The sequence below is a fragment of the Cucumis sativus genome (assembly GCF_000004075.3).
Source record: "Cucumis sativus mitochondrion chromosome 1, complete sequence".
NCBI classification, from domain to species: Eukaryota; Viridiplantae; Streptophyta; class Magnoliopsida; order Cucurbitales; family Cucurbitaceae; genus Cucumis; species Cucumis sativus.
Genome location: NC_016005.1, coordinates 707,284 through 727,071, shown reverse-complemented (window position 1 = coordinate 727,071; position 19,788 = coordinate 707,284). Strand labels below are relative to the sequence as shown.

At 44.7% G+C, this 19,788-nt stretch overlaps 3 protein-coding genes across 3 annotated transcripts, besides 2 other annotated features; all 3 read right to left on the bottom strand.

Annotated features, from left to right (window-relative positions):
- Positions 1-5,656: 5,656 nt before the first annotated feature.
- Positions 5,657-5,884: a sequence feature (chloroplast-like DNA).
- Positions 5,885-7,433: 1,549 nt separating this feature from the next.
- Positions 7,434-7,573: a sequence feature (chloroplast-like DNA).
- A 7,438-nt stretch (positions 7,574-15,011) lies between these two features.
- Positions 15,012-15,389, bottom strand: rps12 (ribosomal protein S12). The gene has a single exon. The coding sequence runs from the start codon at positions 15,387-15,389 to the stop codon at positions 15,012-15,014; it is 378 nt and encodes a 125-aa protein (YP_004849331.1).
- Positions 15,390-15,406: 17 nt separating this feature from the next.
- Positions 15,407-15,763, bottom strand: nad3 (NADH dehydrogenase subunit 3). Its single transcript has one exon. The coding sequence runs from the start codon at positions 15,761-15,763 to the stop codon at positions 15,407-15,409; it is 357 nt and encodes a 118-aa protein (YP_004849330.1).
- A 402-nt stretch (positions 15,764-16,165) lies between these two features.
- Positions 16,166-16,786, bottom strand: ccmB (cytochrome c biogenesis B). The gene has a single exon. The coding sequence runs from the start codon at positions 16,784-16,786 to the stop codon at positions 16,166-16,168; it is 621 nt and encodes a 206-aa protein (YP_004849329.1).
- Positions 16,787-19,788: the final 3,002 nt, after the last annotated feature.

The following is a 19,788-nucleotide window of genomic DNA, read 5'->3' as shown; positions in this document are numbered from 1 at the left end:
TTCCCCCCGAGCCCTAGGGGTAGGGGTTGCCCTAACCTCTGCTTCTGACTCAGCCTCGTAAACAAAGGAACTGGTAGGCTTTCTTCCTTGAATTATCTTTTTCATCAAAATTCAATTCTTCTTCTTGTCAATATTCTTTCTCAAATTCTTTGCGCCTACAAATATCCCTGTCTTATGGAGCCTCCCGCGGTCACAGGTTAATATGGATAGTCCTCCGGACCTCCTTCAGCATAATCTATGAATATTGCGGAGAGAGGAGAAGGACGAGTTTTCTACCTTGTAAGAGTCCTTCGGACCTGTTCCATTAAGAAGTCCAAAAACAAAGGTCCTCAATGAACAAGGAAAAGGTAGAAAAGTCCTCCTAATTGGATTGGATCTCGTCTCATTGATAAGGACATATAGAATGAAGCGAAGGACTGATTTTGATCCATATGAATGAGCAGATCCCCATATTAAGCTACGGAGGCCCGAGTAAATCAAAGAAAAGATGGACCAGATGCCATAAGACAGGTCCGAAGGACTATCCATTAGGGGATTTGATGAGTGCAACTAATGATTTCCGAATATGAATTCAGCCTCCTTCGGAGCTGTGTAATAGGTTGAATAGTCAAGAGGACCTGTGGAACTGATCTTGTTGCGGTCCGTTTTAGAGTCCTACGTCCGCAGTCCGCAGGATTTATCCGTAGGACTATCCATTAAAGAAAGAAAGGTCCAGGGTCCGGAGTCCGCAGGATTCTTATCCGGAGGACTATCCATATGGAAGTAGTCCGGAGGATTTATCCGTAGGACCATCCGTAATTAACCGAAGCAGTCCGCAGGATTTATCCGTAGTCCGGAGTCCTACGTCCGCAGGATTTATCCGTAGGACTATCCATTAGAAGTAGTCCGGAGGATTTATCCGTAGGACCATCCGTAATTAACCGAAGTAGTCCGGAGTCCGGAGGATTCTTATCCGTAGGACTATCCATATGGAAGTAGGACCATCCGTAATTAACCGAAGTAGGACCATCCATATGGAGGGAAGTAGGACTATCCATATGGAAAGAAGGGTCCAGGTTTCATAAGACTCCTTCTACGCGGTCTCGCAATATTCTTTGCGCCTAACGGAGGGCTCAAAGAATTCTCGAAAGAGGTGAACAAAGGAAGCCCCGATCGACTGAAGCCCACCCCCTTCATTTCAGCGTCGAAGCCTCTTTCCTCGGCCCACGTAAAGAAAGCCACGGAGCGAAAGGCAGAAAGTCCCCTTTGAGGCATCCTCGAACGATGATCAGGACTAGCCCGGTTAGAAGTCACTAACCTCAAATCGTCAGTTCCATAATAAAATACTCCTACGGACGGGTCCAGATGCTCCCTGAACATTAAGGGATAGCTCTGACTTTGAAAAGACAAAGAAGGACTTTATCAAGCTTTAGTAGGTAGTTATCGCTTCTAGCTTGACTCATTCTACAGTTATGAGTTAATACCCAAATACCCTCATAATCCTCGCAATATTCTTTGCGCAAGGCATCCTTAATCTTCCTGGTCTCTGCCGATTTCATATAACTATTTCCTACTTTCTAGTTCTAGCTTCTTCCTCAACTGGAAGAAGATCTCATACCGCTGGCTTGCTTTCAAGCTCTAGCTTCCGAAAAGATACTGTCTCGCTTTCGCAATATTCTTTGCGCCTTCCACTAGGCTGCTTTCACTTTCTGGTTGGTACTTCTTCCCTTGTCAAAATCAAGCTCCAGATGAGTTTCATTGAGGCTCAATGAACATCCATAAATAAAGGGGTCTTGTGCGAGAGTGAGGGCTCGATTTTTCTTTTGTTGGAAGCTGTAGCTGAAGTCGCGCTTAGTAGAAAGATCGATCGGTAAGCTCTTTCATGAGATCGTAAGGCCTTTAGAAAGAAAGTTCGATTCCCACCAGTGGGAACAGATTGAATTTAGGTGATTGAACCTCTTTCCAAAATATTAGTTCCATTAATCAGTCCCACTATTTAATGAACATCCATAAATCAAGGGGTCGAGGCGCCCTTCGGGGAATTCAGTTTAGGCAGAAGCAGCAAGGTCACCACATCCGTTAGTATTAGTAGATCTTGCTGTGGAAGAAGGAGTTTCAGTGGCAGTCGCTGGACAAGTTGGTCGTATGAGCTCTCTTCATGATCTCTTTTCTATGTAAGGTTCTTTCTCTTTTTAGACTTGTCAGATCTTTGCTTCTTGGACGTTCAAACCCCTCCTCTTGGACAGGAAAGGTCAACGATCGGAGGAGAGAGGAAGATCCCCATATTCATTAGGCGAAGGAGGAGACCCCCCATATTTCATTCAACAAGAGTGATCATGGACATCCAATGTGATTATCAAGGACCGCAGGAACCTTAAGGAAGGTCTCAAACCCCGAGTGGAGGCAGTGAGAGACAAGAGCAGAGGGGGTTTCTATGCCCGATATGAGGAGAGGTTATCCTTAGCTCGAGGCTAAGAGGAGAGGGGCGAAGAGACTCGACCGTAGGGAGAGGGGCGAGCAGGAGCGGGGATGAGCTAGGGTATGAAATATGCTCTTTCATAGTTGTATGCTATGAGCAAGACCGATTTCCCAATCTGAATGTGTTAATCAAATGAGAGCTTCTCCTTTTCTACTGTGATTTCCCCTTGCTTCCAGCAACTCTCACAAGATTAAGGATGCCTTGCTCGTTAAGCTATTTTATCATAGCGAATAGTCCTTCGGACATGCCCACAAGATCCAGTCCATCAAAGAAAGGTCCAGGGTCCGGAGTCCGCAGTCCGCAGGATTTATCCGTAGGACTATCCATTAGAAGGAGGACTATCCATATGGAAGTAGGACCATCCATATGGAAGGAAGTCGGACTTTCCGTAATTAACCGAACTTTGCGCCTTCCCGCCGCAATATTCTTTGCGCCTTATAATAGAGTCTTTTAAAAAGGCTACGGAATAGTCCATACTAATGTTTTGAATAGTTTTGACATTGAAAAGAAAAGAGAAAAAAAGTTTCGGTCGAGTTTGGTGCGCCTCGGTGCGTGCCTCTGACTTTGGGAGCGTGCCTTTGTCTAAACTCTGTTCTGGGAGAAGAGCGATAAGCCCCGCTTTCATGCTCGCGAGGTTCTTTCAACAATTGTATGCTCCTTCTGAGCCTGAGCTTCGGATCGGGTCCCTAGCGCCTTTCCTCTTTAGTCTCGTCCCCTAGGCTTTCTCTTTCCTCTTCTTATTCTAATTAAGAAATTCTTCTCTTTTTTGTATGAAGAAAGAAGTATAAAATGGATTCTGCAGATCGACCAGTGGTCGAAGCATTGCCCGGTTCTGAGAGATTCAGTCTCTCTTTAGCTGGCCGTGATTCGTACTCTGTCTTCTCTTCTTGAATTTAGCAGAAAATGCGGGGAATCGCCGTAATATGGAATGAACGAGTCCTTCGGACTGCCACTGTGACTGAGAAAGAAAGAGCCTAAACTGTGTGAAGGGGCTTCCCTCCGACTTAATAAATAGACTAAAGAGTGATTTCTAGGACGAATATGAATTCAGCCTCGTCTTTGAGTCTGCTGAGCTCCTGCTTCCGAGTTTGAATCGGAAAGGGATTCGTCTCAAGGCTGTGATCATATCTCACTATGTGTCCAAGCTTGCGCTTTTAAAGAGCACTCAAGACCTTGATTTTCCGCTATAGTTTATGTACCGCGTAGTGTTCTCGAGAAAGATTAGTCTTCAACAACCACAACGGAGTCAGCAGACTCAACTTCTTCCGACCTTACTTTCTAGTTCACGCGCCCCTCTCTATCTCCTGACTTTCTCGATTAAGCCTTGAATGAGGCCTTGGGACTGCAAAACCACAAGGAGAGATCTTTTTTATACAACTTCTCCAGCCGATACAGCTCAATCTGGTCTATGCCGACCTACCCTACTTTTTCTCCAAAAACAAAGGTCCAGATGAACAAGGGATCATTCACTTAGATAGACTATTCAAAACATTACAATGGGGTTTATGAAATTCAAACCTACTATTTGGAATAAGACGAGAAAGATCTCACCATGACTCTTGAAGAATGAGACGAGGCCGGGAGAGTGAAGTAATAGTAGTTATTCTGATCGATTCTCACAGTCTTTCATTGACTATTCATTCTCGCTCATGTCATCAGATTTGCGATGCAGTTCCTTCGGGAAGGGATCATTCTAATACGGAATTCAGATACGGACCGCTCCGTCGCAAATTCTTTGCCGCAATATTCTTTGCGCCTTCTACGCCGACTAGAAACTGAAAGTAGAAAAAGGCAAAGGATCAATGAAATATGATTGATCGAGGCTTCGCTCCTTTACCGCGTAGTGGGATTTAGTAGGTGGCAAGTTAGTATTCAACTTTAAGAGAGAAAGAGAAGAGAAAGTACTTATATCTTTTCGTTATCCGACAAAAGAGACTTTAATGAGAAGAAGATAGAGATAAGAATATAGATAAGAAAGAGAACTCATCTTCACGACTTCTATCGCTCAATATTCTTCTGAGCAATATTCTCAAATTAAAGCTGAGGCGCAAAGAATATTGCGTGATGAGAGCGGCTCGACTGTAAGGCTAAAGTGGGGCGCAGTTGAGGCGCGAAGCGAAGCGCATTTATCTAAGAAGAGAAAAAAAACGAGTCAAGAGGACGGAGTGCAAGGCGCAAAGATCGTGGATAAGTTCTTCCCGTGTAGTGGGCATTGAGCGCTCCGTTGGAGTTTCATTGGTTCGGACGGGTCGACTCAATTACATCTATCCTACTCTAATGCCCCTTTTCAGAGAGAAAGAGAAAGCTACTTCGTCACTTTATCGCCTTTGAATTCATATTAATGGATAGAGATGCCAGAAACTTCTGATGCAAGGAAAGCTACGAGAGCTGTGACAAGAGAAGGAAGAAGGGCTACAATAGGGAAAGAAGACGGACGACTCACTCATTCAATGCCCCTTTCTGCGGCTTTATCCCCTTTCTGTGGCTTTCGTTCTCTTCCTTCCGGGAGCACACCGACTCAATCTGGTCTATTCCCCAACCCACTTTCTCATCCGGGGTGAGGTATAAAACCCCTTTTTTGATAGAAGATTGGATTCAATATTCTTCTCTCTCTCCGCAACTCATATTACATTGAGCCTCTCTCGTCTTTTTTTTTCTCCTTAACAGTCGCTTCGCTTCGCTAGGCTTGATCTTGATGAATGAGCCCTCCTTTATTGAAGAACTTATCCCCGAATGGGACACCGGCTAGAGAAGAGAACCAGAGAATTTCTCTTTCTTCTGACTCAAGAGAAAGATCTCGAAGCAGGCAGGCAGGTTCCGAACATCCTTAGTTGGCTCGTGGGGCTAGGAGTGCAAGGTCATGATCTCTTGACCCAATGGCCTTGCTTTGAACTGGGCATGCCCCCTAAGATCATCTTATTCGGCTACCTATCCAATTTAGGGCAATCTGCTTTATATCGCTCCTATCTGGTCCGGTCCCAAGCACGAGCCTGGGATTTCTTTCCTTTCTTCTGAGTCAGAAAGCTAGCACTCATTATGTATTCTATACAATAAATAGAGGAAGAACCCTACACAGCCCTTTGGGATACCTTCCCAGATATTCCATTCCATACATAACCTCGGAAACAAAGCTGCTGGGCTGGGGTCTCACTTCTTTCTTGTCTTTAAGGTACCTACTCAACCTCTACATCAAGCGGAATTTACTTGTCTTTCTATCCTTCCATTGTCCCCCTACTTTACCTCGACGGTTATGCCACGATGTCCTTAAAGCCTATATGCGGTGGATAGACTCCTTGACATATTTGCTTATTTTCACAGAATTTCATTTCTTTCTTCAAGAGTTAAAACAAAAGAAAGAAGAAGAAAGCCTAGAGGTAGAACTCTCAATTCCTATTTCTTACTGAATCGACCATAGACCAATTGCCCAAGCCCAAGCAGAAGTGCCTTCTCGCTCCTATCCAGTGTGCCAGCTCCAAAGTAGTTAATATGGTCAATTCAATATTCTTCTCTGGGTCCTCCGTTTTAGAGTCCTACGGATAAATCCTCCGGACCTGTCTTATGGCACATCATCGCAATGTGCGCCTTTCTTTTTCTTTTTTTACGGCATCAAAATTCAATTCTTTCCTTATCCACTAAATCCTTCAGTTTCTCCCTAGGCTTCGCAAGAACCATCCTTTTGATATTGATACCGAAAAGCCATCCGGATGCCCCACTCTTGTTCAACCTGCAGAATGCATTATCCTCTTCTTTCTGGATGCTTAACCTCTTCCTGTTGGGGATCCTAATAACTAGAGTTCTCTGGGCGGCGAGCTGAGTCTTGAAGTTAGCCCTTTCCCTTGTTCTTTAGAGTTCCTGGGGATATCATTCATAATGAAGAACTGCCACTTCCGATCCTTCGTACGTAACCTCGCATTTCTGCACCAACAACAGCTACCTTCCTCTGACCCAGCGGGTTAGTCTCGCGCTGTTCCACTCCACTTTCTAGTTTGAATGTCGAGCATCTTTTCGCACCTCTCCTTCGGGTGAACTCTTGAGAGCGGCTTCGCACCTTTCCCTCGTATGAGGAGTTCATAGTTCGTCTAATTCTGGGACATCTTTCGATCCAACTCAGCATAAATAAGCCCCATCTCATTCAATGCCATACCAATCTCAAACCCTAGCTTCTACCCACTCCTCGATAAAGCAGCTTAGTTAGCTCGGTGTGAAGCTTCTAATAAGAGCCTTCCGGAACTGAATACCGCACAAAAAGGACCAGGAAGTCGCACCTCTCCTTCCTCTAAGTCGAGCAGCTTATCGCGCCTTGGTTGGGGAGTTTGAATGAGCTCCTGGGTGGAGTACCGATTGAGTTCATTCTGCATTCTTCGTCAAGAATGACGAGAAGCTCCCACCTCTCATCGAAGACTGGGACGGAAGGATTTGAACCTCTCGCTTTAGTGGCCTTTCCACGCCCCATTCCCTTCTTCTCCCTGTCTGCCCGCCTCAATGAACAAGGGCTTTCTCTTTCTTCTTCCGAAACCCGAGGGCCGAGACCTGCAATTCAAACCTATCCTTACTAGGCCCAACTCTGATAGTGAGCTGTCCGATCCAACTCGTTGTCTTGCTCCTAACCGCCTCAATGAACAAGGGCTGAAAGAGGTATGGATGATTCTGCCCTTCTCTTTCAGACACTTCCTTTTGAGAGATCCCCATAAAAGAAGGAGTTTCCCAAGGAATTAGAAAGAATTTCTCTAGGTGTAAAATGAAGAAAAAGAAGACATGCCCACAATATCCCTGTCAACGCAATATTCTTTGCACCTCTCGCTTCGATAATTCTTTGATCCTCTCCTCGGTCCTCCGGACTATCCATTAGAACTTTGAACCTCGTCCTTCTCCCTATAGTCCTTCGGACCTGTCTTATGGCGCCTCTCATATTTCATTGATCCTAAATAAAGAATGTCATCTTGACCTTTCTTTTTGCTAAAGGACTGACGGCTTTCCTTCTCTTTCAAGTATTCAAAGAATGTTTTCGGTGATCTTATCTTAGTAGATGCGAACCATTCTATTCATGTCAGCATTGCGAATAGAGGTTATTATCTGAGCCTGTCCTTACCCATGATAAAGGAAAATTCTTGGTTATTAGCGAGAAGGGCTTATTCGATCTAATCGTACCACTACATCCTTTCAATCGTACAAGGTCTTGTGAGTGAGTCCACGAATCCTATCTTTCGTACCAGTGAAAAGCCTAGACCGACCGGATCGGGGGTGTGAAGCTGCCTAAAGCTATCACTCAAGATTCAGAGTGGGATCTCCACTCTTCCCCACTACGCGGTGCGGCACAGGAAGGTTCTTCCATTGAATAAGAAAGATTCCCCAGAAGTCTATTTTTCACTCCCACTGGCGCATTGAAAGCAAGGGCTTTTTTCTCGACCAGGGTATGAGATCTTGAATGAGAAATGAGAGGGGCATCCGTCCCTGTTTCGGAGGCAGAGGCTCTTGTGCCTGCTGTCCTTGCTGCCGCTCTTCTTGTTCTTCTAGAAGTAGAAGTAGTAGTGGCTCTTGAAGCCCACGGAGCGGTGAGGAAAGAGTTTCGGATCCTCATTCATGCTTGAGTAAGGAAGGTACTCGGATTTAGATGATTGGACGGACACGTAAAGGATAAATACGCCCCGCTATAAGCGCCTTGGTGGGACTGGCTCATCTGCAGCAAGAGCGACGACTTCCACTGCCTCGGGGGATTCCTTTCGGCGAGGTGACTCTATGGCTTCTGCCCTTGTTGAAAGACACTTTTCTTGATTCTTTTCCTCTCGCTTTTCATCTCATTATCCCCCCCCAGATCGATCAGTCTAGGCTTTCCTTTGAGTAGATTAAGAGTCCGTAGGACGTAGAAGGAAAAAATAGATCGCACTACGCGGAAGACGGAGCGGGAACTGTAGTCTTGTCTCCCTGCTTTCCTTTTCTTTCTTCCAAATAGTAGGTTTTGAGCTACAAGATCCAGTCCGGAGTGCCAAAGAAAGGTCCAGGGTCCGCAGTCCGCAGGGCCAAAGAAAGGTCCAGGTGATTTATCCGTAGGACCATCCGTAATTAACCGAAGTAGTCCGGAGTCCGGAGGATTCTTATCCGTAGGACTATCCATATGGAAGTAGGACCATCCATATGGAAGGAAGTAGGACCATCCGTAATTAACCGAAGGAGGACTCCCAGAAAGAAGAAGAAGGACTCTAAAACGGAGGACCTGTCTTATGGAACGGAACATCTGGACCCTTTACTTTATAATTGCATGGCACCTGTGAAAAGTCAAGAAAAGAAAAGAAGCTCATTAACGAGAATGAAATCATCATTTTTCTTTCATAACCTGGAGTGAAATAAAGAATAGACCTCTCTTTCTCCGGACCAGAAACTCAAACTAGAACTGATCAATGTGAATTTCGAAAATCAAATAGGACAATGCCTTGCTATTTCCCGGCTTTTTTGCTTCTTTTTCATAGTAAATCAAAGATTTCTATTTAACGAAAATTGTCGAAAAATGACTGATTTTTCATGATTTCTTGCTACTTTATAGGCCCAAAACCTAGCATTTCCCTCCGCGGATTCATCTGAAATCTAGCACAAAGATGTCTGAAATCTAGCAGATTCATAATTCTTCTTTCATTCCCATTTTGAGCTTCTTTCATTATCGTTAATGAGTTCATTATTCTTTTCTTTTCTTGACTTTTCACAGGCGCAAAGAATATTGCGAGAAGTCATGATCCCCGGTGCAAATCTTCTTATAGATTATGCTGAAGGAGGAGTGGTCCGGAGGCGCAATTCAATATGCGACTTTTCACCTTGTTCATTGATCTTTCTTGAGCAGTTTCGAGGTGCGAAGCAATGCTCTTTCAAGAGTGGTGAGAGGTTAGAATATATCGACCGATCCATAAAATCAGAGGGGAAGGCTCAATGCAATATGAGTTGCGATTCTCCTCTCTTTCTTTCGGAAGTACTATTGAGAAAGGGGACATTCAGAGTAAGCTCGAACTCATCCTCTTTAGTTTACGAAGGAGAAGAAGAAAGTAGCTTTTCAAATTCTTTTCACCTCTCCCTTAGCTTGGATGGGCGGTCTCGGGGCGAACGAGAGAGGACAGAGTCGACGAGGGAATATCGGTAAAAGAATCGTCTCCCGTTGCAGCTGAGGCAGCATAAGAGTTATCATCTCGTCGATCACTCAAAGCTTTCGTATGAGATCTTGAATAGGTCTTTCATAGGTGCATAGGTCTTGTTTCGGCAGCTAGATCCCTTGTTCCATTATCAGAATTCTAAGGAATTCTTAGACAGAGCAAGCAAGGCACAAGATTTTGCCTAGGGACCGAGTTTCATCAGATAGGGTAGGAGGCTGGATGTAGAAGCTGCTCGACCTACGAGGGATTTTGATTCTGACTCCTTATCTGCTATTATAGAATCCAACTAGAAAGCGGTTCTTGCGAAGGCTTTCAGGGAATCCCTCAAAAGCCCAGGTCACAAGACTAGACTAAGAGTAGGTGTGGTTGCAACCACGGAGAAGTCTTTCAATCGATTAAGGGCACTAGCTACCCTTTTCTGGATTTGTGACGGGAGTCGTCTATACCACAGCTTGAGACGAGACCCGGGGCCGAGCCTAGTTTACGGAGCGCGGGAGTCATAGTTCCAATAGCTCAGGATACGGAGCCTTTAGGCTAATGGTACTACTCTACACTCGCAGACGATTTATGCGCTGACTGAACAACTTGCTTCGTAGACAAGGCTCCGAAATATTAGTTCATAGAAAAAAAAGGATATTCTTTCCGCAATATTCGATAATTCAGGCCCACGTAGCGGTGCCAGGTTCGGTTAATTACGGAAAGTCCTCCTTCGGTTAATTACGGATAGTCCTACTTCCTTCCATATGGATGGTCCTACTTCGGTTAATTACGGATGGTCCTACGGATAAATCACCTGGACCTTTCTTTGGCCCATATGGATGGTCCTACGGATAAATCACCTGGACCTTTCTTTGGCCCTGCGGACTGCGGACGTAGGACTACGGATAAATCCTCCGGACAGGTGACGGGGGATTTGATGAGTGCAAGGCGCAAAGAATATTGCCGGACTACCGCACCGTGGGGGAGTCAGAAACTCAAGAATATCCCTGTCTTATGGCGCCTGTCATCTGGACCTTGATTTTTTGACTCCAATAGGTTGAATAGTCCGGAGGACCCCTCGTCTTGACCCGCAAAGAATATTGCGAGGATTTTTCAAACTTCTTTTTTGAATGTGCGATTGTAGAGCTTAGAGGTTCACGGGCATCAAATATGCTCAAGAGGAAGAGGGCTGTAGTGGATTCCAGCACCATCCGGTGTTCTCGTCGCTGGAGAAGTGGAAAGAAAAAGCAATTATTAGCTAATATGTATGTGGTATGAAGAAGTAAGAACGAGGGATGAACTATAGAAAGGGATGAACTCCCAAGAAAAGGGAGCTCCCCAACCGACCAGATCTAGAACGAGGAAGCCAAACCCCATCGGTGGCTCGTGGAGGATGAAATGCTGCTCGACCTGGAGCAGCGGTTAGCCCTAGCCTCATTTAAGAGAATTGGACGCCCCTAGGCTTTCTGACTGAACTTTCTTTTAGTCAGAAGCATCCATCTTTCTCTATCTCTTTCCAAAGTAAGGAGTTCTTTCCGGATGCGGGATCTCGTCTTTTTTCGTTATTAGTAGAAATAGGAGAGAGGGACGTGGAACAAAGGAAGCGAACTCGACTGCCAGAGGCATGAGATCTTGTTGAAGAAGTGGCCTCATCCTTCATCATGAACATGAAAGGCTGAGTTAAGGAGACGCTCCATATTAGTTGTAGTTGCCGTTTCAGAAGCCGTTGGTGGTAAAGAAAGAGAAAGACTAAACTCTCGACCCATGAATATAATATGCCCGAGTCGGGGTCGGGTAGGGTTTTCGTCAGGCAAATTCATTCTCACGCAAATCCGCAATATTCTTTGCACCGTCAAAGAAAGGTCCAGGGTCCGGAGGATTTATCCGTAGTCCGGAGGATTTATCCGTAGGACCATCCGTAATTAACCGAAGCAGTCCGCAGGATTTATCCTACGTCCGGAGTCCGCAGTCCGGAGGATTTATCCGTAGGACTATCCATATGGAAGGAAGTCGGACTATCCGTAATTAACCGAAGGAGGACTTTCCGTAATTAACCGAACTTTGAACCTTCGGACGGACTCTCATCATCATCAAATTTCATTGATCCTACGTCTGTTTTATAGCTTTCATGAATCAAGCCTAGGATTCGCTTCTTTGCGCTTTTTTAAGCAGCTGCATGAAAGGTGACGGATATTATTGGAATCAGACTCAAGAGGAGCGGTCTACAAGATCCCGATACTTTGAATTGAGCCTAACGTCTGCTTTAAAGGATTTAACAGCTTCTCTCAAATTTGAAGTGGAATCTCACGCAACGCAATATTCTTTGCCTGAAATTTGAAGGAGTCTTAAAAAAAAGGACGAGTCTGAAATCCACTAGTTGGAAGGTGGGCTTTCTTCCCGTGTAGTGGGCTTAACGGTTCAATTCCCACGGAGCGGGAGGTTCAAAGAATATTTCATGAAAGAAGAGGAAAAGACTTGATTAGTTCGAGATGATAGAGACCGTCGATCGGCGGGAGAGTACGGGTGAATATGCTTTCATTCTATTCCGCCAATAGGATGTTCCAACCAGACGGAATGGAATCAGAGTGGAGGATTTGAACCTCTAAGTGGCCTTACCAAAGACTAAGATTTTGAATAGTACTTCTCTCCCTTAGTGGACAAAGTAATCCCCTCTCCAAATTTCATCCAACCCACTACACGGGAAAAAAAGATCTCGCTGCCTTTACAGTCTTCCTATCTATTCGATTATTCAATGGCCCTCCCAGCTCAATTAGACTATGGTCGAATTCTTCTTATCATGTGATAGGGAGCCAAGCACTCAAGGACTCAAGATGCTATCCCGCCGATCTGGTTCAAGACCGATCCTGACTCTCCCTTCTCTCCGTGACTTCTTCTTTTAGTAATGATTCCTATCTGGATTCCTTCTTTCTTTCCAAGACCTTCACAGTCTTTTTCGAGAAAATGCTTACCCAATGAGAGAATAGATAGAGGCCCGAGCAACCCCACACCTCTTTGTTTGCCCTTCTTTTCCCTCTCACTGAACATAATATCTAAAAAGAGGGCTAGCCGAACTCAAGCCTGATCTCATAGGTCGGCATAAGAAGAATGTGAATGAGTATGATCAAGGAGGGGGAAGGTTCGGTAGATCCCTTTCCACTATTTTGAGTATATAAGAAGAAAGGGGTCGGCGGGAAGTACTCGGATCAAGAGGTGTCTCGGAAGTAGGAATCCAGGGAAATGAGTCCACTAGACCGGGGAATTAGAAGTTGATGGCTTTCTTTGCCTCCGCACGCGCACCCTTCCTTTTTCGCAATATTCAAAGCTCCTTCTCAAATTCTTTGAGCCTCCGTGGGAATATTCTATTCTTCATATACGAGATAATGGGGAATGAACTAAAAGGCGGTCGATGACCTCTGCTTCAAAGAGGGCACAAGGACTGATACGGACTCAACCCACTTCGACCTCTGAACCGCTCTGAATTTCATATGGATTTCATAAAGAAGTCCCAAAGGTTAATATGGATTTCTCAATCTTCTTTGAGCCTTTCTTTCTCTCTGAATTTCATGCTCCGATCATTCTTTGAGCCTTCAAAAACAAAAGCTCCAGATGAGTCTTATGGAACTGAAAAGAAGGAGTCTTAAAGGTAAGCCCACTACGCGGCGCAAAGAATATTGCGTTGTTGAGAGGCTGAATTCATTGAGTTGCGGCTATTCTAAAAGAAAAGCCTAAGGCAAGGCGCAAAGAATTTGCGAAGGACCTCTTAATTCCACTAAAAAGTCATAAGACTCAAAAGGAGAGGTCAGATCTCGAACTTTCAGCATCAGGCTAGGGAAGATATCTTTAGTCAGATCCGCGGGAAGGGTCAGACTGAGCTGAGTAGGGGCGAGACCGATAGGCAGCGTCATCGGCTGAGTAAGCCTCAGTCTCAGCCCACGGAGCGGTTGAATAGGTTGTTTCAGAGGTTGAATAGTGGCTCGACTTTCTATACTCGGATGCCTCATCCGCTACAGTTGCCGAAGCATAACTTCGATCGGTAAGCTCTTTCATGCCTTATTGGCGAGGCTTCTTTCTCTTTATCCTTTTCTTGTAATGTCCCAAGAACCGGGTTGATGAGCAATCTTGCCTTTATGGTCTTTAACGTAGATCGAAATAAAAGACAAGAACCTACTACTCGGTCGAGACTCCTACCTCAGATAAGAAGCCAGAGGAGACTCCTACGGAGGGAGAAATGAGATTTTTTCGTGAAATTCCAAAGTCAAATTCTCAATCATTCAATCATTCAAGGCATATTTCATTGCGCCTCAGTCGCAGTCCGGAGGACCTGTGACGCCTTCGGACCAAAAAATAGGCGAATAGGAGAGGAGTCAATGAACAAGGCGAAGGTTCAGCTTCATTCAGACGACCTATCGTCGATTAGGGGGGAAAAGAATTTGAGAAAGGAAGACTGAAAGTCTCATAAAGAAGAAAGCCAACTCCAAAGGTGTTGATGAGCGCAATCAATGAACAAGGGGACTTCTACGGACTCCAAAGTAGGGCCTTTCTTCAATGCAATTACGGATACCTCAGAACTCATCATACTACTCCCGATCCCTATCCTCAACTGGTCTATTCTAACCTTCCCCGATCGGTCCCGCTGACTCTCGCTTACGATTGAAGTTACTGAGTCTTCAGCATCTTAGATCGAAGCCGGCTCCGCTCTTTATTCCGATTCTTTCATGAATAATAAATAAGGGGATCGGTCGATATATTCTTCCCTCTACAACTCATTCAACCTCTAATACCCTTTCGTATTCATAGAATACAATACCGCTACGTGGGCCCAGATCCTCTTCCTAAACTCGAGCTGGAGATCATGACTCGCAATATTCTTTGCGCCTGGACCTTTCTTTGACGGGAGCGGGGAATTGCATTTTGATGCCTTCTACGTCCTCCAAATAGTAGGTTCTAATAGGAGAAAGTCTCTCCAGGAAAGCCTATGTTAAGGAGCGCAAATCGACAAAGGAGGCCTTCTCCCTCTATTCATTGATTCCATATGCTTCTGAAATTTCTAGACTGAAGCTATCCGCGAGCTCAATCTCTGAACCCCTCACTCGTCTCGTGTAGCAAGACTAAGTCAGAAGTGGTCAACTGAATTTATGAACGCATCTCAAATCCCCAAGAATATCCCGTCCTTCGGACAGACGGGTTAATATGGATAGTCCTTCGGACCTGTCTGGCCTTCTTCGCAAATTCTTTGCGCCTGACTGAACCGCAATATTCTTTCCGCCTTTCTCTCCGCAATATTCTTTGCACCTCTACTCACGGGCGAATGGAGTCTCTAATACACTCTTTCTTGGCTAGTGTAGTAGACGGAATGAGAGGTCATTCGGAAGTAGTGAGATTCCGAGTTTTTAGTGGTTCTTCCCTCGACGAGAAAAACAAGTTCCAGAGGCATCTTCCATTCATATCGATTTTGGTTTTTCTGCACCATATTTAGATCTGCCTCTTCTTCGATCCGGAATTCCCAGCAAATCCTTGACTCCTCGAATACAATGGGATTTCACACCTGGCGAATCTTTCACTCTACCTCCTCTTATTAAGACCATAGAATGTTCCTGCAAATTATGACCTTCGCCCGGAATGTGAGCAAATATATCATGTCGATTGCTCAACCGTACTTTGGCTATCTTACGTGGAGCTGAATTAGGTTTTTTCGGTGTTCTCGTTGCAAGACGCGGGCGTACTCCTTGCTTCTGGGGACATTGATCCGAAGCTCGAGTACGGTCCGTGCGCCGTTTTTCTTCTCTACCATGACGAATCAATTGATTTAATGTAGGCATCGCCCTCTCACTAGTGATTACTCCCGATCCGAAGCACCCCTTTTCCATTCATAGAGAAATCCAATCGTCAAAATCAATAAAAAGGCCATCATGGACCAAGATCCAAAGAGATCAATCTTGTTGAGAGGTACTGCCCAAGGAAAGGAAAAGGTGACTTCCGGATCAAGGATAATAAATAAAATGGAAACAAGATAAAATCGGATATCGAAACGACTTCTGGCATCACCGGAAGGATCGAAACCACATTCATAGGCCGACAATTTTTCTGGATAGGTTGAACTATTGGAAGAAAATGGAAAAGGAAGACCGAGTGGGATCAAAGAAACTAGCGGACTGATCACTAAATAGATACAAATAGGTGCAAATTCTGACATCACCACAGCCCACTTGCTTCTTTCGCTCCTTGATCGCGGAGCGGCATACCGAAAAAGAAAAGCAGAAAAATTCCGAAACCCCTCCCTCAAACCTCTCCTCTTCGGTCTCGCTATTTTCTTGGAAAGATGCAGCTTGATTTTAGAGTCAAATGGTATATCCTTCTTTTCTTTCTTTTCTTTTGATTTGAACAAGTTAGACAAAGAGAGAGTGATAGGATTATGCCTTTGACTCTCTTTCTTTCGTCCTCCTTGAAATAGGAGAAGTCGTCCCCAAGTCTTATCATTCTAATGATTTGATTAAAGCGAAAGCCCTTCTTTGAACTTCCTCCCAGATCCAGATACACGGCTTACATACCTGGCTTTCTTGGAAAACAATCGAATCGAGGGTCCGAAATTAGCCATTCAATCTTGTAAACTAAGAGAGACCGAAATTGGAAAAAGAGAGACGAACGGGGAGGAATAACCAATCGATGAAGGAACATGAAACCATTCTGTTTCAATAGAGGTACGAGAAAGGGTTGGGGGCAATGAAGTAGGTGAAGTGGTTGGATTTTGCGAACTGTTCCAACCACGGCTGGATGTGATTCCAAGAGCCGAACGAGAATGAATACCACACAGAAGAGTCAAGACCAGGCTCCCTAATAGAATGTTTAACCGATCCATTCCGGATCGACCGAATTGGTACGGAAGTTTTAACATGGGAAAACCACAGAAAAGACAACTTATTTGAATAACCCAGTGACCTAGCAATTGTAGAAGTAGGATCTTTGGCAAGCAATAAGCACTTAAATAATACAATTCGAGTGTACCATCTTCTTTCTCATTTCGAGGAAAAGGTGCGGGAGGAAAAGGAAACAACGGAGGGATCCGAATCGGACCTAAATGGGAATGACATGAAAAGTCTTTTTCAAAACCTAGCATTAAGGGCGTTACGACGATATACGAGAGGAATGGAGAAAAACTCGTGATTGGTGTGGAGGGGAAGATCCGTTTATGATATAGTTCAAGAAAGAGTCGTCTCATTTCCTTACTTCTTCCTTCTTTCAAATGAATGAACTTCAAGGCTGGTTCTGAACGCCGGGTAACATCATCTTCAACCAACCTCCTAAATATGTATGATTCATCGAAACCCCTCCCTCAAACCTCTCCTCTTCGGTCTCGCTATTTTCTTGGAAAGATGCAGCTTGATTTCTTTGGTGATGAGACCGACCACTTCCTTCTCTCTTTCTTTCCTTCGACCCGAAAGAAACCCCATATTTTCTCGCAAAAAAGAAAGATAATGAAAGAAATTCCATCAGTCATTTCAGAATTTCAAAAACAATTTTTCTCCACTTCTAGAAATTCGATTTCTTCTCTGTCTCTTTTTTTGACGCTCAACTCCGTAAAGGAGTCCAGCTCGCCGCGCTTCTCTTCCAAGAAATGGATAAGGCAATTCTTTGGATCGCAGGGGGCTTTCTCCACGAGGTCAGGGTTCTCATTAAGAAGTTCAAAAAACTTTTGATAACAGGAGTGTCTCAGCTCCCGGATCTCCAGATCTCTCTTTGAGAACTCGAGGAAGAAATCGTAGTCCTCCTGAGTTGTATAAGAATCAAGAGTCCTCTTCACAGATTCCCTCCAGAATAGACCTGGACCCCTTCCCAGCAGAAAGATACAATCCTCTCTTTCTAATCGTCTGATTCTATTAAAAAGAGAGGTTTCTTCCGCGCTATTTGGAGTTACGGGCCAAGGCTCCGAGAGGACCTGGAGGTCGAAGGAATCCTCCGAAGAAGCGGATGGATCATCAACAAAAGAACAAGTGGTGAGAACCAAGCCGCCCGTGGTTAATACAAAAATACTAGAAAAAAAGAGTAGTGAGATTTTGTCGTATTAAGTAGAGGACTATGGAGGTCAAGGAGAGAATGAGGAAAGAAAGAACAAGAAAAAGGAAGCCCTTCCTTTGAAAAGATTTTTTGAGATTTTTGAAAGATCTTTGATATAAGGATTAGTACGAAAAAGGAAAGTCAGAGACCGCCTATTCCGAAAATTTGGCCTTCGGATCTTTCTAAAGAAGAAAGAATAATGGGCAATAATTATGATATATTTTGCATATGATTTTCCCATACATTTTCTTCTCGTTCTTCTCGGGCTGGAATCCTCAAAAAAATGCTAATGAAATGAATAGGCCACGGAACTGAAAACTTTCTTCTTTTTTCGCCATGTCTCCCGAACAATCTCAGTACATATGGCGCAAGACGATTTCACAGGTCGGAATTGGATCGATCTGGTCTCTCAATTCACTGCGACTATGGATCAATGAAATTTGCCCACTCCGTTTTAGAGTCCTTCCTTCCATATGGATGGTCCTACTTCTGTTAATTACGGATGGTCCTACGGATAAATCCTCCGGACTACTTCCCTCCATATGGATGGTCCTACGGATAAATCACCTGGACCTTTCTTTGGCCCTGCGGACGTAGGACCCTGGACCTTTCTTTGATGGAACTGAAAGAATATTGAATTCCACTGAATATGGATATTGCCTGACTTTCGGAGATATCAAAATAATGGAAATAAGGGTCCTGACGACGGTTTGAATAGGTTTCACTCAATGAATTCAGCCTATCTTTCTCTCTTTAATTCATGCGCTTCGCTTCGCGCCTTCATATTTGCAAAGATGCGGTTTCTGACTCCCCCACGGTGCGGTAGAAAAATCTTTAAGCCTTGCACTCATCAACGCAATATTCTTTGCGCCTTCCAGTCGCTTCGCTTCGCGCATCTGGACCCCGTCCTCCGGACTTGTTTATCCATGAAATTCAAAGAGTCATGATCCTTTATAAAGCAGTTTCAGACCCCACGTAGCGGTGCCATAAGACAGGTCCGAAGGCTAGGCGCAAAGTTCGGTTAATTACGGAAAGTCCTCCGGACTACGGATAAATCACCTGGACCTTTCTTTGATGGACAGGTGACGGGGAATTGGAGGCGCAAAGAATTTGCGATGCGATTGCCTTCCACTAATATTTAGAAATATGAGAAAGAATTTGAGAAAGGAATCTTCGACAAATATCATTACTACTACTACTACTACTACTAATAGAAGAAAAGCCTAAAATCAGGACATTTTCCCTTTATGGGGAAGGAGAAGTTCTCTCTCATTTCATGGGGAATTTGGGCAAGACGCCTCTATCTGAGAGTCGAGTTCAATTCAATCCGTACGTGATCCTACTTCTTTCATCAAAAATGAATAGCCCGTAACCAGAAGACCAAGAGCTATGCGAGCACAGCGAGAAGAGATCCTCACTCGATTCCCATCTTCTTCCTTGAATGGGGGAATTCCACTTATCCCCCGCTCCCGCTGGTATACCGCTCCGTGGGCCTTCTCATTCCCTTGACTAATGAAGGGCTGGCCTTTCATGAAGGGCTGGGCCTTGAAGTCAAGAGAAAGATTCCCAGGTGCAGTGGGCGTCTCTGAAGATCTTCCCAGTATCGGTCAATCTCTGGAACTCCTACAGTAGCTTCCGAACGGACTGAGAAATCCCCACTACGCGCTAACTTAGACAGAGCAGTTCTTCACGTCTGACTCTCGTCACACTTTCATCCAGTGAATCCCTTCTATTAATGAGAATTCAGGGCTGGCGAGCTTCTGATCTCAACTTCGTCAACTCCGTCGAGTTCCTTCCAACTTCATTACCTTTTAGGCTAGCAGCTATCAAGGAAAGCAAGGCGCAAAGAATATTGCGAGAGAAGGACTGAAGAAAGAGAAAGAAGACAAAACAAGGCTCAAAGGATTTGAGGGAAGACTCCCAGTTAATTTTGCGGTTCCATAAAGCCTATCGATAATTCTTTGAGCCTAAACCTCTGGGCGAGTGATGTTCCCGGCTTAGCTTAGACCCCGTCATACCGCCCCGTGGGAATGGTGGGTTTGTACTCTTTCGTCCTCGTGATGGTGAAACTGAGACAGTCTGGGTGAGGTCTTACCCGAACCTCCTATGTACCCGCGAGGGTAAAGGTTCAATCTTTCACTTTCTCTCAAATTCTTTGTTCTTTGT